This window comes from Xenopus laevis, chromosome 1L (assembly GCF_017654675.1).
Source record: "Xenopus laevis strain J_2021 chromosome 1L, Xenopus_laevis_v10.1, whole genome shotgun sequence".
Classification (NCBI taxonomy): domain Eukaryota; kingdom Metazoa; phylum Chordata; class Amphibia; order Anura; family Pipidae; genus Xenopus; species Xenopus laevis.
Window position 1 is genome coordinate 111208663 of NC_054371.1, and position 17726 is coordinate 111226388.

Below are 17726 nucleotides of genomic sequence, written 5' to 3' on the forward strand. Positions count from 1 at the left end.
GCTGTGTAGGAACGTCTGAAATGGGCCGACACCTTTCTGGACTGGGTGAGAACGTCCTGGAATCCTGGGTACTTGGAGACAAAACGTTGGACTATTAAATTTAACACATGTGCCATGCAGGGCACATGTGTTAAATTGCCTAGTCTCAACGCTGCCAACAGATTGCTTCCATTGTCACACACCACTTTTCCGATCTGCAGTTGGTGTGGGGTCAGCCACCGATCGGCCTGTGACTGCAGAGATGACAGGAGTACAGATCCGGTATGGTTTTTGCTTTCCAGGCACGTCATCCCCAAGACAGCGTGACAACGGCGTACCTGGCACGTCGAATAGCCTAGGGGGAGCTGGGGGTGCACAGGTGTGGAGGAGGAGAAGGAGGACCCAGCAGCAGAGTAAGAAGAAGAAGAAGACGAGGTAGAGAGCGATGGAGGAGTAGAGGTGGTGGCAGAACCGCGTGCAATCCGTGGCGGTGACACCAACTCCACTGTTGTTGTTGAGCTACCCATTCCCTGCTTCCCAGCCATTACCAAGTTCACCCAGTGGGCAGTGTAGGTGACATACCTGCCCTGACCATGCTTGGAGGACCATGCGTCAGTAGTCATATGGACCTTTGGCCCAACACTAAGTGACAGAGATGCGGTAACTTGGCTCTGCACATGTTGGTACAGGTGTGGTATTCCCTTTTTAGAAAAAAAATTGCGGCTGGGTACCTTCCACTGCGGTGTCCCAATTGCTACAAATTTGCAGAAGGCCTCAGAGTCCACCAGCTGGTATGGTAAAAGCTGGCGGGCTAAGAGTGCAGACAAGCCAGCTGTCAGACGCCGGGCAAGGGGGTGACAGTCAGACATTGGCTTCTTACGCTCAAACATGGCCTTCACAGAAACTTGGCTGGTGGCAGATGACTGGGAATGGGAACAGGTGGTCAAGGTGGAAGGCGGAGTGGAGGGTGGTTCAGACGGGTCAAGGAGAGCAGAGGTAGAGCAGTAAGATGCTGGACCAGAAGGAGTGTGGCTTTTAGTTTGCCTGTTGCCTTTGAGGTGTTGCTCCCAAAGTGCTTTGTGCTTGCCGCTCATGTGCCTTCGCATAGAAGTTGTACCTATGTGGCTGTTGGGCTTACCAAGGCTCAGTTTCTGACTGCACTCATTGCAAATTACAATGCTTTTGTCAGAGGCACACACATTAAAAAAATCCCACACTGCTGACTTTTTGGAAGTGTGCGATCTGGCGGTAACAGTAGAAGTTGGCGGAGTTGGCGGTATTGGCGGCAATGGCGGGTGCGTTGGCCGGCTGAACACAGGTGCCGATACATGTTGTTGCCCTACTGATCCCTGCGGGCTGTCCTCCCTGCTTCTTCTAAGTCTTATTCTCCTACTGCCTCTCTGACTCTCCGTCTCTCCATCTGAACTACCCTCCTCTTGCTCTCTTCTACTAGGCACCCACAAAACATCAATCTCCTCATCATCATTCTCCTCAGATGCATCAATTTCTTCTGACACATCACAGAAGGAAGCAGCAGCGGGGACCTCCTCCTCATCACTCATTATGTCCATCTCTATCGTGTTCTCTGCCAGAATTAAATCTGGTGTAAGGTCCTCATCTCCTTCATCTTCTTCTGGCAATAATGGTTGCGCATTACTCAGTTCAAGAAACTCATGGGAAAATAACTCCTCTGACCCCAGTGAAGAAGGGGCACCGGTGGTGGAGGAAGTGTTACGTGGGGTGGCCATAGCAGTGGAGGATGAGGAGGATGTTGTGGTAAAGTTAGAAACGGTAGAGGATGGGGTGTGCTGTGTAAGCCAGTCAACTACCTCTTCAGCATTTTGGGAGTTCAGGGTCATTGGCTTTTTAAAACTGGGCAATTTGCTAGGGCCACAGGATTGCATAGCAGCACGGCCCCTAGCACGGCCTCTGCGTGGCGGCCTGCCTTTGCCTGGCATTATTTTTAAAAAAACAACAACAACAACAAAAACTCAGTTGGTTTTTCTGGAAACGATAATACACACAGCTAGATGGCGGGTTGAAGAAAACAGTGTGCAAATAATGCCTACAAGGTCAACGTATACACTACTACAGAGGTGGATACGGATTACGTAAAATATATTATGGCTGCTTGAAAAAAGTCACTCCGGTGTTTTTTCTGGAGACGGTAATATTATGGATATTTAGACAGAATGTGAACAAGGTCACACAGCTAGATGGCGGGTTGAAGAAAACAGTGTGCAAATAATGCCTACAAGGTCAACGTATACACTACTACAGCGGTGGATACGGATTACGTAAAATATATGAATGCTGCTTGAAAAAAAGTAACTCAAGTGGTTTTTCTAGAGACGATAATATTATGGATATTTAGACAGAATGTGAACAAGGTCACACAGCTAGATGGCGGGTTGAAGAAAACAGTGTGCAAATAATGCCTACAAGGTCAACGTATACACTACTACAGCGGTGGATACGGATTACGTAAAATATATGAATGCTGCTTGAAAAAAAGTAACTCAAGTGGTTTTTCTAGAGACGATAATATTATGGATATTTAGACAGAATGTGAACAAGGTCACACAGCTAGATGGCGGGTTGAAGAAAACAGTGTGCAAATAATGCCTAGAAGGTCAACGTATACACTACTACAGCGGTGGATACGGATTACGTAAAATATATTATGGCTGCTTGAAAAAAGTCACTCCGGTGTTTTTTCTGGAGACGGTAATATTATGGATATTTAGACAGAATGTGAACAAGGTCACACAGCTAGATGGCGGGTTGAAGAAAACAGTGTGCAAATAATGCCTACAAGGTCAACGTATACACTACTACAGCGGTGGATACGGATTAAGTAAAATATATTATGGCTGCTTGAAAAAAGTCACTCCGGTGTTTTTTCTGGAGACGGTAATATTATGGATATTTAGACAGAATGTGAACAAGGTCACACAGCTAGATGGCGGGTTGAAGAAAACAGTGTGCAAATAATGCCTACAAGGTCAACGTATACACTACTACAGCGGTGGATACGGATTACGTAAAATATATTATGGCTGCTTGAAAAAAGTCACTCCGGTGTTTTTTCTGGAGACTGTAATATTATGGATATTTAGACAGAATGTGAACAAGGTCACACAGCTAGATGGCGGGTTGAAGAAAACAGTGTGCAAATAATGCCTACAAGGTCAACGTATACACTACTACAGCGGTGGATACGGATTACGTAAAATATATGAATGCTGCTTGAAAAAAAGTAACTCAAGTGGTTTTTCTAGAGACGATAATATTATCAATATTTAGACAAAATGTGAACAAGCTCACACAGCTAGATGGCGGGTTGAAGAAAACACTGTGCAAATAATGCCTACAAGGTCAACGTATACACTACTACAGCGGTGGATACGGATTACGTAAAATATATTATGGCTGCTTGAAAAAAGTCACTCCGGTGTTTTTTCTGGAGACGGTAATATTATGGATATTTAGACAGAATGTGAACAAGGTCACACAGCTAGATGGCGGGTTGAAGAAAACAGTGTGCAAATAATGCCTACAAGGTCAACGTATACACTACTACAGCGGTGGATACGGATTACGTAAAATATATTATGGCTGCTTGAAAAAAGTCACTCCGGTGTTTTTTCTGGAGACGGTAATATTATGGATATTTAGACAGAATGTGAACAAGGTCACACAGCTAGATGGCGGGTTGAAGAAAACAGTGTGCAAATAATGCCTACAAGGTCAACGTATACACTACTACAGCGGTGGATACGGATTACGTAAAATATATGAATGCTGCTTGAAAAAAAGTAACTCAAGTGGTTTTTCTAGAGACGATAATATTATCAATATTTAGACAAAATGTGAACAAGCTCACACAGCTAGATGGCGGGTTGAAGAAAACACTGTGCAAATAATGCCTACAAGGTCAACGTATACACTACTACAGCGGTGGATATGGATTACGTAAAATATATTATGGCTGCTTGAAAAAAGTCACTCCGGTGTTTTTTCTGAAGACGGTAATATTATGGATATTTAGACAGAATGTGAACAAGGTCACACAGCTAGATGGCGGGTTGAAGAAAACAGTGTGCAAATAAAGCCTACAGGGCAAATAATGCCTAAAAGGTCAACTTATACACTACTACAGCGGTAGTAAAATAAAAAAAGTAAAATAAAAAAAAATGAATATTAAAAAAAAAAATTAAAGTTGGTGCTGCTGAACTACTAGGAGCAGCAGATTAGCACACCAGTCCCACTCCCCAACACTGCTAGACTAATAGCACTGGGCTCTTATAGTAGTAGTAGTAGTAGTAGTAAAACAACAAAAAAATAAATAAAAGCAGTCCTTACAAGGACTACTGTTATTGCAGCAGTCAGCAGATGAGATCAGAAGCAGGACAGCTGCCCACTGCAGCTACATACAGAGCACTGCAGTAGAAGGTAGATTACTAGCCAGCAAAGCTACCTAAGCTTAAATGTCCCTCAAACCCCTGCAGACTTCTGTCCCTCCAATAACAGAGCAGTATCAAAACGATTACTAGCCAGCAAACTTTCAACTGTCCCTGAAATCACTAACAGGCAGCAGCTCTCTCCCTACACTATCTCTTCAGCACACACAGGCAGAGTGAAAAAACGCTGCAGGGCTTCGGTTTTTATAGGGAAGGGGAGTGGTCCAGGGGAGAGCTTCCTGATTGGCTGCCATGTACCTGCTGGTCTGGGGTGAGAGGGCAAAAAAAAGCGCCAACAATGGCGAACCCAAAATGGCGAACGTCGCGCGACGTTCGCGAACTTCCGGCGAGCGCGAACACCCGATGTTCGCGCGAACAAGTTCGCCGGCGAACAGTTCGCGACATCTCTAATAAAGATTCAATGCCAGTTACACGCAGTCTTACAGGGATCTTCTGCCGTAAATGTAATATGGGTGAGTTACAGGAGATAAATTACTACAATATATGCTGTCGTAAATATTGTACTATAATCCACATAATATACGCTGGGTCACATAGGGAGTGTTGAAAAATTGGGACGTATCAAATACTTTGGGTATTTTTGCATCCCTTGGATCATAGGATGTCTTGCCCTTACACGCTTGGTTCAGGTTTCTTTACCTGGGACAGGCATTATGTGCAGTGTCTCATTGTTAAGTAGGCCAGGTTTTAGTTAGACAGTGGCCTGCCTAAAGTGAAATTTTTTGATACCTGTGTATTGAATAAAGTAGTGTACCCCTGCCTCCTGCCTTTATCAGAGATGTTAACCAAGCAGGTTTCTTTTTTGGGTGTACCTTGGTGACACCCTGTTACATCCCTGGCCACACCTCATATCTCACTTCCATTACTACTTATATGTAAGGTTGTTTTCAGGTGAATTGTATACCCTTTCATTTGCACGGCTTGACATTCATTCAGATGCATATTACAGGGAGACTGGGCTTGTATTGTAGGGGGGATGGGAGAAATAAGCTGATTCCTGAAAAATTTTAGTTATTTCATTCTACAGTAAATGGTTATGAAACTTTTTAAATATTGTAATATCCTTATCAGTTTCAGACTGGGCCGGCGGGGCATCGATTACAGGACAGCCATTTCCCATAGACTCCATTTTAATCAAATAATTAAAATGTCCCTTTTTCTCTGTAATAATAAAACAGTACTTGATTCCAACTAAGATATAATGAATCCTTATTAGAAGCAGAACAATCCTATTGGGTTTATTTAATGTTCAAATTATTTTTTAGTAGATTTAAGGCATGGGGATCCAAAGTATGGAAATATCCATTATCCAGAAAACAAGTCCCATATTGTACAATAGAAGGTACCAGTGGCACAATCTACGGAACCAGGGGCCCCCAAAAAAAATCTTGTAGGGGTGGTGCGTGCAGCCTCATGAGTGAGCACTTTACCCTGCTTCTGCAATCCCTGCCCCCCCCCCCCCGTATTCTCTATGATTGAAGGTAAGGTTAGAGTTAGCTAGAGATAGGGTTATAACCTGGCCAGTATTTTGCTGGTCTGTCTGGTAAACCTGATGCTTGATGCCAATGTTATTAATATAGAACAAAAATAAAAATATATAAAGGCCAGTATTTTTTTTAATAGAAAAAGTTGCAACCTTTGCAGGGGTGTAACTATAGAGGAAGCAGACCCTGCAGCTGCAGGGGGCACAGGAGTTGTAGGGGGCACCATGAAGTAAAAAATAAATGAGCAATTTCAACATATATTGGTAAAACAGGACAACTTCTGTTGATGTTGGGGGCCTTAAAATTAATTTGCTGTGGGGTCCAGTAACATCTAGTTACACCACTGGGCTGGTGATTGAGAACCATACAGCAGACCCCTTGGTGGTTGCAGGCTGTCTGTCCCCTGGACCAAGGCTGGGACTGGGAATCTGTGGATTCTGGCAAATGCCAGAGGGGCTACAGCAAGATGCCATAGACAGTCACAATGTATTGGGCCTATGGGTAGACTTGCCACCTGAACTGTATTTTACCAGCCTGGCTAGTAAAAATTATGGTTGATGCCAATTTTATTAATAGGGGAAAAACATAAATATATAGGATGGCAGGAATTTGTTCTGATAAAGTTGGCAAACATACCTATGGGGGGCTGTTTGGGCCTCTTTGTACCCCCTTGAGGTCACAGGGACTGTTCTGTGGTAATTAGGCCACTGTTGGGGTGGGGGTGAATTATTATTTCATTTTGTTTCCACACTCAGGCCCGGATTTGAGTAGAGGCCACCAAGGCCTGGGCCTAGTGCGGCAGGATTTTAGGGGGCGGCATGCTGCCCAACTACATCACATTGGTTCAGAAACATTTGGGGATGCGCGGGAGATACAATAGTTTTTTACATTTCCTGTTTGCCATTCCACATTGCTCCGTTCTTGATGATGAAAATTTAAGTGAATAAAAGGACGGGGGCGACAAATGACAGCGAGCCTAGGGGCGCCCGATATATAAGTCCGGCCCTGTCCACACTTACTTATACATACCAGAAGGAATCTTGGGAAGAGCAAGCCATTTTTACGCCTCGATTTTCGATGTAAACAGTTTTAAAGTTAATGCTGACTGAAATATTGTATCCATTATTGTAAAACATTTATAAGCCTCACTGATTTCCTTTACTTGTACACAGTCATCACATGTTTCTTGAACTACTTCTATGGGGCAAATTTACTAAAGGGCAAGGCGACTAAAGCTGGTGAAAATTTGCCAGTGTGATGTCATTTTGGTACTTCGGCGATTTACTAACGGTCTCTGGTGTAACTTCGCTAGCGAAGGAGATAGACTCTAGCGGTACTTCGCTCAAAATTTGCGCTCTGGCGAATGGACGTAACGCAAATTCACTAATATGCAGATTTTACTGAACGGTACCTCTTGCGCCAGACTTGCCTTCGCCACCTCAGGCGAAGTGCAATAGAGTAGATAGGACTTCCTCAAAATGTATTTGAAAAATGTTCCCAAAAAAAACACTGGCTTCTTTTACTTTTTTCAAGGTGATTGGCTGCAAAAGAGCGTAAACATTTTTTGGGGTAACCGGCTTCCCCCCTACATTTCCTAACAAATGGCACATAAACTATACAGTGGGCACATGTGTAGGGCAATATATCAACTCTATTTTCAAGGCCTCATGCCGTATGCAAATAAGGCAACGCTAGCGCAACTTCGCTTTGCTTTAGCGCAGGAATGCTAGCGCAAGTTCGCCAGCGTTCGGTGCCCTGGATGCAACTTCGAATTTTAGTGAAATAGCATTGTCCTGGCGAATCTACACCTGGTGAAGTGTTGCGATGTGAGCGAAGCCGTCGCTGGTGAATTTTCGGAGGTTAGTGAATTTGCCCTATATTTCTACAAGGTCCAGTAGTTCCCTTTGTAAGTTTTTTTTTATTTGGGGAGACTTCTTTTTAGTACATTACGGTTGATAGGTAATTACAATTCCTATTAAAATCACTCTAAAACATATTTACACTGTAGTTGAAGCTGAAAAAAAGACACGCCTCAAACAATTCCAAACATGTAGTCCATCTAGGGGGAGTGTGTAGCCCGCGTGATTTGCCACCACAGAAGGGGAATATTTATTTGTGGAAATCAAAATAGCAATCGGATCTGTAGTGCGAGCAGACACCACAGGAGAGGTGATAAGAATATTACGGATCAGTAACCATGAAAACGCATAAGAGTATTTGTGTCTGCCGTCGCTCTGATAAGCAGCGCTGAAGCATTCGATGTAGTACGGAAGGGCAGCCATTGTACAGTAACCTGATCCCGCCAGTGGGGGGCAGTAGAACGCCCCCATTTCCCCCTCCCTATAACCAAACCCCTCCTTTGTTTCTTTGGCGCCGTTCTATATAAAGAGGAACGGACAACCCCTCACGCTAAATCATTGCTTCATTTTTTTCTATCCTTAGATCTCTTTGGGGGTCTTTACTGTGTCCCTTTAACTTTTTTCTTCCCCTCACAACATGGACATGAAAAAGAGATTGATGCTGGAGCTCAGGAATCGGAAAGCGGCTGACGTGAGTACAACCTGGCGCCTTAAAAGACTTTTGTGTGGGAGTTATTAGTAATGCTGTATGCCCTTTAGTTCGGAGCTAGTCCCAGCGCTTGTGTTGTGTGCCTGTACAGAGTGAGCTAAGAAAGGGATCGGGCATGAGTGGGGGGTTCGGACACGTGGCTAGTATAATCCAACCAATGATGGCTGCCCTGTGCTCTTCTTGTCGATGTTATTGCACGATAAGCGGCAGTTTGTAGGGGTGTGATGCGTTTGGTGGACTGCAGAGAGCTGTGTTTGTTTAAAAGCAGCCAGGCCGGATACTAGTGTTGTAACGGATAGAGAGGAGCCATTACTGTCTAGCAAACACGTGGCTACAGTGGTTCCCCACCCTCTCGGCTCTCCATTAAATGTAGAACTTGCTCCAAATGCTACTGGGCCATGAATGCGGTTGAACCCGCGTTAGAGGAGACACAGACTCTCCTCGTTAGAGGAATAATGCCGCGAGTGTCTGCCTCTTCCCGCCTTGTTAAGCACACGTTTCTGGTGGAGGAGGCTACAGTGAAACCGAACTTTTCGCTCGTGGAACTCTCCAAATAAAGCCCCCCCTCCCTTATTATTATGGCGTGGCACGGGCTAGCTTTCCCCGTCATGTTTCAGTGAATGGCTTCTCTTTGGTGAGCCTGCGTGACTGTCACCACCAACAACCAGCTGTTAGTCCGCATTAGCAACACGCGGAAGGAGCGGGGGCAGGCCTTATCAGTAATGTTGAAAAGTTCAGTTAAAACGCGTTCCTCCGCGTTTTTTTTTTTCTCTCGTCAATGGCGCTAACGAGGTTCAAAGTTTCGTACCAATGGCCGCCTCTGAACGGTTGCGCTAAAAAAGCCATAGCATTGTGTAAAGTCACATCTATAATGTCCGCGGAGTTGTATTGTCCCTACAGTACTTTGTTTGGACTGAATAGTTGGCACACTGTATACAGTAACCCCCCCCCTCGTGCGGTATTGGTATGTCCTGGTATAACTTGCTTCATCTGCATTGGGACTTGTTTTTGCCACTATGGGGTGTAGTAAATTCCTCGACTCATAGTTGTTGCTGGTCCATTCTAAAGAGAAGCCTAGGTTTTCAACAGACGTTGCACTTATTTCTTGCATCTGAACACCAAATAGAATGTGTATTTAGTTTATAGAAGCTGTGTCAGTAGATGCTAGTTATATAGTGACTAAAGTACCCCCTATTGTAAAATATAAGGATATTATTATAAGTCACCACAGAGTTCCATGACCATATAAAAGCACAAGGCCAAAGGCAGTGCTTTTATACAGGTCATGGAACTCTGAGGTTATTTTTAATATCCTCATTTTTCAACAAGGGGTATTTAATTTATTGTAATACACAGGTTTTAGCGAGTCTTGTGATCAAATTGACATCACTAGTCACTGTTTATAACAGATGACATCACTAATTTATTATAATACACAAATTTCAGTGAGTCACGAGACAGAAATGACATCAGAATTCACCTTTTATAACTGATATGGGATATACTTTACAAGATATTCATGGCTTTTGTGTATTATAGATAGATACAACTTAATTGCCAAATAGTCTAATTCCAACCAATACATGTGCCTTCGTTTGAAAGGGTCATATCCTTATGAAATATATAGCTCCAAAAAGGAGTTCATGGTCAGAAATGGGCTCATTGAACATTTTAACCTTATGTAATCCGTATAAAGCTGCCCTTTTTTTAAAAAAAAAAAAAAACTGCCATGTAATTGCTAGTTGGACACTGTTACAAGTATGGTAAGGATTTCCGCTTGCAACAGAAATACGGTGTTTAAGAAGGAGGCCTTACAACACCCATAACCGGAAGAGTTCTGTTGCTGTGCATGACTGAACTCTTTCCCTTAACTCCTGCAACCCTGGTACGGTTGGGAGGCACATTGCATGTATTTCCTAGAAGGCTTGTTAATGCTGTATAAGGAATCTCCTTAAACAGGCCTGACTTCATTGTTACACCCTGTCGCATAACTGGCTAGTTGCAGTTCTCAGCAACTGGGTGTGAAGTGTTCAACAAACTACTGGGTGAATTTGTCTTAAACCACTTATGTCCACTGTGATTTTCATGCAGCCTGACCTGAACATACATTCCGCATTGTGAAATGTGCTGATGTCTGTTATTTCCGTAGGAAGGCGAGACACCCCTTTTTTTCACCCCCCCAGAAATTATTCCAGCAAGTGACTTTTCAACTGCATGGTTTGCTAAAATAAAGGTGTCCATTTCAGTCTTGCAGCTAGTAATTAAAGTGCAATCTTTGAGCTGTTGATTAATACATTTTATTCTTATGGCATTCAAATGGTCTGGGATGTTAAAGGTAACAGCAACACTTTTTTTGGCGTTTAATTCCCATTAAAACCACTTTAATATGGTAGGCATACTTCCCATAGATTTTTTTTTTTTTTTTTTTTTCTTCTAAAATTTAGCTTGAATTTGACTTTCAAAGTGCAGCATAGGTGGTGGCAGCGTGAATTTCTCTGTGTGCTGAAACAGAAGTCAGCTTGGTATCCATAACCTACAGCTCCTAAGCCTTTCTGGGGGGGGGGGGAGTATGTATTAAAACATTTGTTGTTCCTGGTCATTTAAGTGCAGTTTGGTAGAGATATAGTAAGTATAGCATAGGAATTGGCTTGTGATAACATGGTATCTTTTCTCTACAGGCTAAAGAATTGGTTCTAGATAACTGCCGTTCAGACGATGGCAAAATTATTGGACTGACCTCAGAGTTTGAAAGCCTGGAGTTTCTCAGCATGATAAATGTCAACTTATTATCTGTAGCTAACTTGCCAAAGCTCCCCAAGTTGAAAAAGGTATATTCCAATTTTTAGAATTCCATTTTGTTGTTCGTCAAAGTTCTTTAAATAAAACAAACGGACAACCCAATCTCTTTTTCAGCTGGAACTCAGTGACAATCGAATCTCTGGAGGATTAGAGGTACTGGCAGAACGGACCCCAAATTTGACACACCTGAACCTCAGTGGGAACAAGATAAAAGAGATAAATACCCTAGAGCCACTTGTGAGTATTCTCTCCTCTGTGCTGATCTGAATTTTGTTTCTTTTGGGAAAAACATGGGCTGGCTACAACCAATGTGCCTTTTTCCAGTTAAGTTGTAGTTTAACACTAATTGGCACTTTCTTCCCCCCCCCCCACACATTCCCATATAAGAGGTACAATGCTACCTAATATACATCTATGGTTTATGAGAAGATTTTAGAACTGCCTGTCACGAGGCTCTCTGATCCTTGCCGTGATTGGATGTCTCATTGGCTGTTAGTGCATGGAGTGACGTTAAAGTAGAAGGAAAGCTACCGAAGCCGTTTATTGCCAATATATAATAACCACAATAGTGCATGCTATAACACTATATTGATTCTGCAGAATTATTTACCATACCTGAATAAACTGCTCTAGAAGCTCTTTATTTAGGATAGCAGCTGCCATATTAGCTTGGTGTGACCTCACTTCCTGCCTGAGTCTCTGTGCTCACTCATAGCTCTGGGCTCAGATTAAAGGTGGGAGGGGAAAAAGGGAGTGGGAGAGAGGAGCAAACTGAGCATGCTGAAGCCGAACTCTGGCGTTTTAAGATGAAAACAGGAAGTCTGATACAGAAGCCTAATAGAAGTAAAGAGAGGCTGTGCTTCTTTTGACTGAGCACTCAGCATTACATTGATGGGTTTACTGGTGTATTTATATATACACTTCTGATGAAGCTTACTTCATTTTAGCCTTTCCTTCTCCTTTAATGTAGTGCAAAACTTATTATATATATATATATATATATATATATATATATATATATATATATATATATATATATATATATATATATATATATATATATATATATATATATATATATTTTTATCAAAACGGGGGTTGTGGGAGCACTCTAAAGGCTTTAAAGTATATATATAAGTATAATAAATGCTATTGCATATGTACCCAAATAGGGGTTATTTTGTTACAAAGTTATGATCATAAAATTGATAAGCCACCATACCACGTCAAGGTAAACCCCGAATGGCGGTCCCTAACTTGTTTTATATTTTATGTGCATTTTAGCATTACCTGTAATCAATGTCCGTTGAACGCTGTTTTTTCACTGAGGGCTAAATCCTCCCCAGCCAGCAATCAGGCTTTTAAAGGAGAGATATTCCCAAAACAAACGCCCAATTTTAAAAGCATAGGAACACCACAAGTTTAAAGGGGGGGGTATGGGGTGCTACAACCACTGAAGCTATGCCACAGCTCCTGGCTAAATATAAAATATCAAAACAGGGGGGTTGTGGGAGCACTCTAAAGGCTTTAAAGTATATATATAAGTATAATAAATGCTATTGCATATGTACCCAAATAGGGGTTATTTTGTTACAAAGTTATGATCATAAAATTGATAAGCCACCATACCACGTCAAGGTAAAACCCGAATGGCGGTCCCTAACTTGTTTTATATTTTATGTGCATTTTAGCATTACCTGTAATCAATGTCCGTTGAACGCTGTTTTTTCACTGAGGGCTAAATCCTCCCCAGCCAGCAATCAGGCTTTTAAAGGAGAGATATTCCCAAAACAAACGCCCAATTTTAAAAGCATAGGAACACCACTAGTTTAAAGGGGGGGTATGGGGTGCTACAACCACTGAAGCTATGCCACAGCTCCTGGCTAAATATACAATATCAAAACAGGGGGGTTGTGGGAGCACTCTAAAGGCTTTAAAGTATATATATAAGTATAATAAATGCTATTGCATATGTACCCAAATAGGGGTTATTTTGTTACCCCCCCTTTAAACTAGTGGTGATCCTATGCTTTTAAAATTGGGCGTTTGTTTTGGGAATATCTCTCCTTTAAAAACCTGATTGCTGGCTGGGGAGGATTTAGCCCTTAGTGAAAAAACAGCGTTCAACGGACATTGATTACAGGTAATGCTAAAATGCACATAAAATATAAAACAAGTTAGGGACTGCCATTCGGGGTTTACCTTGACGTGATATGGTGGCTTATCAATTTTATGATCATAACTTTGTAACAAAATAACCCCTGTTTTGGGTACATATGCAATAGCATTTATTATACTTATATATACTCTAAAGCCTTTAGTGCTCCCACAACCCCCCTGTTTTGATATTATATATATATATATATATATATATATATATATATATATATATATATATATATATATATATATATATATATATATATATATATATATATATATATATATATATATATATATATATATATATATATATATATATATATATATATATATATATATATATATATATATATATAAATATATAATTTTTTTTTTTTTTTTTTTTTTTTTTTTTTTGCAGAAGAAACTACCTCATCTCATGAGTCTGGACCTCTTTAACTGTGAGGTGACCATGCTAAACAACTACAGGGAGAGTGTTTTTGAACTTCTCCCTAAGCTTACCTTTTTAGATGGTTTTGATGCAGATGACCAGGAGGCTCCAGATTCTGATCCAGAGGCTGAAGATTTAGAGGAAAATGGAGAGGGTGAGTATACTATTCTTAATACTGTAATCTGTTTGGTTACTAGCTTATTTGTGTCTTTCTGTCCTGATATCTTAATGCATCACAGGGCTTGTGATGTCTTTATTCTGTGACTGGGTATGTTGCACTGGCAAGTAAGTGGCACAGTGTGCTATTGCTGTTCAAGAACAAAGCAGATCTTGGTTTGTCACGATTCTTTGGTTTTACCCAAGATTAAACCCTGCCTGTGAAGTATGATGCAGATATTGTGTTTAAAGTTCAGTGTGGCCAGGCCCCTCACTACTAAAATTCAGTAACTTAATTGGTGAACTTCCTCTTTTGTGGGGTGCCAACTCTCTGAAATAACAATCCATATGCCTGAAACCATGACATACTGGAAAGTATATGGGCTGTACAGTGTTGGCTCCATGTTCTTAGAGCAATTGTTTCAGTGTGTCTTCTATGTTGTAGATGGTGAGGAGGATGAAGAAGATGATGAAGAAGAAGAATTTGAAGATGAGCTTGATGATGAGGATGAAGATGAGGTAAACTCCTTTTTAATAAATTCAAGTATGCTTTTGCCCATTGATTAAACTGTGCAGTTGAACCCCTGGGTAAGTGGACTTCTTCCAACGTCACTGGAAACCCCCATAATGCTCGTTACACGAGATAATGGCTCAAAGGGGTTTTGTTCACCAAACAGGCTTTATGTACCCTCCATGGCTTAAAAACAAAAAAGCTAATTGTAGTCTATTAGTAGCACCTGTTACGTAAGCCTATAGTAAATTTATAAATGAAAGTTGAAATTCACCCATCTAAGAGGAAGTGGGTTAGTCTCTTCTCCCCCCCCCTTGCAAGGAATGCCTCGTGACAATGGCTCTTAAACCTAATCCTTAAACTTGCAGACTGTAAAATCTGCCAAATTGTTTGTATAATGGTGACCTTTTAGTGAGATTGTGATGTATTTGCAGGAAGGTGAAGAGGAGGAGGATGGAGAGGAAGAGGATGAAGATGATGAGGGTAAGTTGCATTTTATGTTTTGTGCGTCATGGGTACATGCTGATGTTTCTCAATGGTTGTTAAATTGCATTAAAGGGGTTGTTCATCTTTAAATGAATTTTAAGTATGGTGTAGAGCGATTCTGAGATTTGCAATTGAGTTTCACTTATTTGTGGTTGGGAGTTTTGCTTTTTATTAAATGGCTGTCCAGTCTACAATTTCAGCAGTCTGGTTGCTAGGGTAATTTGAATAATGGAATGAAATATGAACAGGAAAAGGCCTGAATAGAAAGAGCAATAGAAAGTATCAACCTTTTGACCCCTTATGAAAGCTGGAAAGAGTCAGAAGAAGGCAAGCAATAGAAAAATTCGAAGGAAAAAAAAATGTAGCCCAACTGAAAAAAAAAAAGTTTCTTAGAATTGGCCATTGTATAGCATACTAAGTTAAACTTAAATTTGAACCACCCCTTTAACTTGTGTTTCAAAATGTATAGCCTAACTTTAGGAAAAGCTGAAACTGCCGGCTAGTCTTTATATTTAGTCTTAGGCACAGTTTCATTAAATTAGTATAAAAAACTGTTACACTGACTCTTTAAGGTTAATCAAAGTTTACTATAAAAGGTCTCCATAACACTTGAAAGTGATTCACCATTAAATTGTGACATTCTAATCTTAATTGGGTCTCGTTTATTGGAGTTATGAATAGAATTTTTGTGCTTATGAATGGCCAGTTGAGATCTAGTGCTAGAATAAAAAAGTGTTTTGGGTTCAGTAATCCTGACACTCAAGACTGCATTTTTCAGTTGCAGGCAAGAGGAAATACTTCCTCTTGCATTTGAAGTAAGCTCATGCTAGATGTAGTTAATGTTCTAAAACAAAAATGGGTCCGGAAGATTACCTTTCACACAACTATATCAAAGCTTAAACTTTTTTTTTTTTTTTCTCCATATCTTATAGATGTACCCCAGGGTGAAAAGAGGAAAAGGGACTTGAGTGATGAAGGTGAAGAAGAAGAAGAAGAAGAAGACGATGAGGATGATGAATAAGACCCAAAAACTACTGGATCTCTCTTATGGACTGTGTGGGGTGGCCACCAGTGTACATATGTACCTTTGGCTGTGTCAGCCTGTGGGTTACTGTGCATACCGCTGTTAGTTGCCCTGTTTATATATATATATTTTTTTTCTTGTGTGTAGATGTTCTAAGGTTGCGATATGAGATGTAATTTCTGTGCTGGTCTGAGTGATGTTTCTTTTGTTTGGCGCTTTATTTAAAAAAAAGATGGCCGTCTGGGGCTATTTGCGAATTCGGACTCCAGGTTTGTGGTTTTTGTTTTAAACCGTGGAATTTTCTGTGAAAGTTCTTTGGTTCCTCTGATCTGTGAATGGTGCATGGGTGTATAGGTTTGAGTGATTCCAAAGACAAGTCCTCCCTCCCACTCCTACATCGCCATGTTGATTTAGTATGCCTTAATAGTGTCCTGTTGTATTTACCAGTCATGTAACTACATGAATTATGCGTATGTTGGCAATAAGTAGTGCTGATGACCAAATTTGCAGGACCTGTCAAACTTATATTTTGTTCCCACACTGATGCTTATTCCCCCCCCCGTGCTTGCTGTTTACATGTATATAATTGCAAAACAGATGCATATGACCTGAATCCAGTAGAAACTACAAGTTTGCTAACTTTTCCTTTAACTTGCCACACCAAATGCTTAATGCTGCAAATATGGTTGTTGTCTTGGGGGTGAGGAGGGGCTTCTTCTGGCTAAACAACAAAAAGGAAACCCTTTATGACCCATTAAAATCATCTCCCACAATTTGTTTTGTATTTAGTTGTTGCATAACTTGAAAAAGCCTTTTAATAAAATATTTTGGGATTTTTATATATGGGTTCCTTTTTTTTTCTTCTCATTGGGGCTTGCAATGAGCTAGAATTTGCTTAATTTTAATTCAGTATTGCAGCAAAATGTAAGCGGTGTATTTTTTAAATATACTATGCTAATGTGCAATATTTGTGCATGGGGTGCTTAATGTTATAGACCCTTTTAACATATACAAATTACTTCTAGTATTAAAGTCCTTGTGCAAAAGCTTTTTTTTTTTTTTTTTTTTTCCCCCATGCATATTTTTTTTTAAAGTGTAGGTTCCCAAACTGGTTCAAATTGGAGAAAAGGAGAAGGGCTAAAGCCATTCAAGAGACTGGGTTCTCTTGCTGTTTTATAAGGGGATCTTGTGCTGGCTGTGTAAATATTTTACAACTTGTCTATTGTCTTTTTAATAAAAATCTTCAGTGTAGTCTGTATGCATGTTTATTACATATGTGCCTCCATGATTTTTGATATCTGAAAAGTTTAGGCAAACAAGCTGCTTAACTGAAGCAGAGAAATAAGTTAAGGTTTACATCACTTAAAGAATTTTTCCTCTTGTGCATTTCCAATTTAACACTTTTCTGGTGTTGCCAGGTGAAGAGTGCTTAGGGATGACCTCTTTCCAGTAGCATAACTTTAAACCTGCAAATGGGTATGCTATGTGGCAGACTGCTTTGCTTGCCCACAATGTAACGCATGTTTTTGGCAATCGAAGGGTTTATTTAATGCATGTTATGCCTCTATTACTGCTGCGTTTTTACAGTATGGGAAGGCTTCCTTCTCAGATGCATTCATCTGTAGGCACCTGAGCTTTTGCG

General features: G+C 40.9%; 1 protein-coding gene across 1 annotated transcript; it reads left to right on the forward strand.

Moving 5' to 3' along the window:
- Positions 1 to 8372: 8372 nt before the first annotated feature.
- anp32c.L (acidic nuclear phosphoprotein 32 family member C L homeolog) lies at positions 8373 to 16930 on the forward strand. The gene is given in 7 exon segments (NM_001085964.1): positions 8373 to 8497; positions 11194 to 11343; positions 11429 to 11551; positions 13878 to 14061; positions 14509 to 14582; positions 15009 to 15057; positions 15993 to 16930. Coding segments are annotated over 7 exon segments (723 nt in total). The 5' UTR covers positions 8373 to 8443; the 3' UTR covers positions 16082 to 16930.
- The last annotated feature ends 796 nt before the right edge of the window (positions 16931 to 17726 follow it).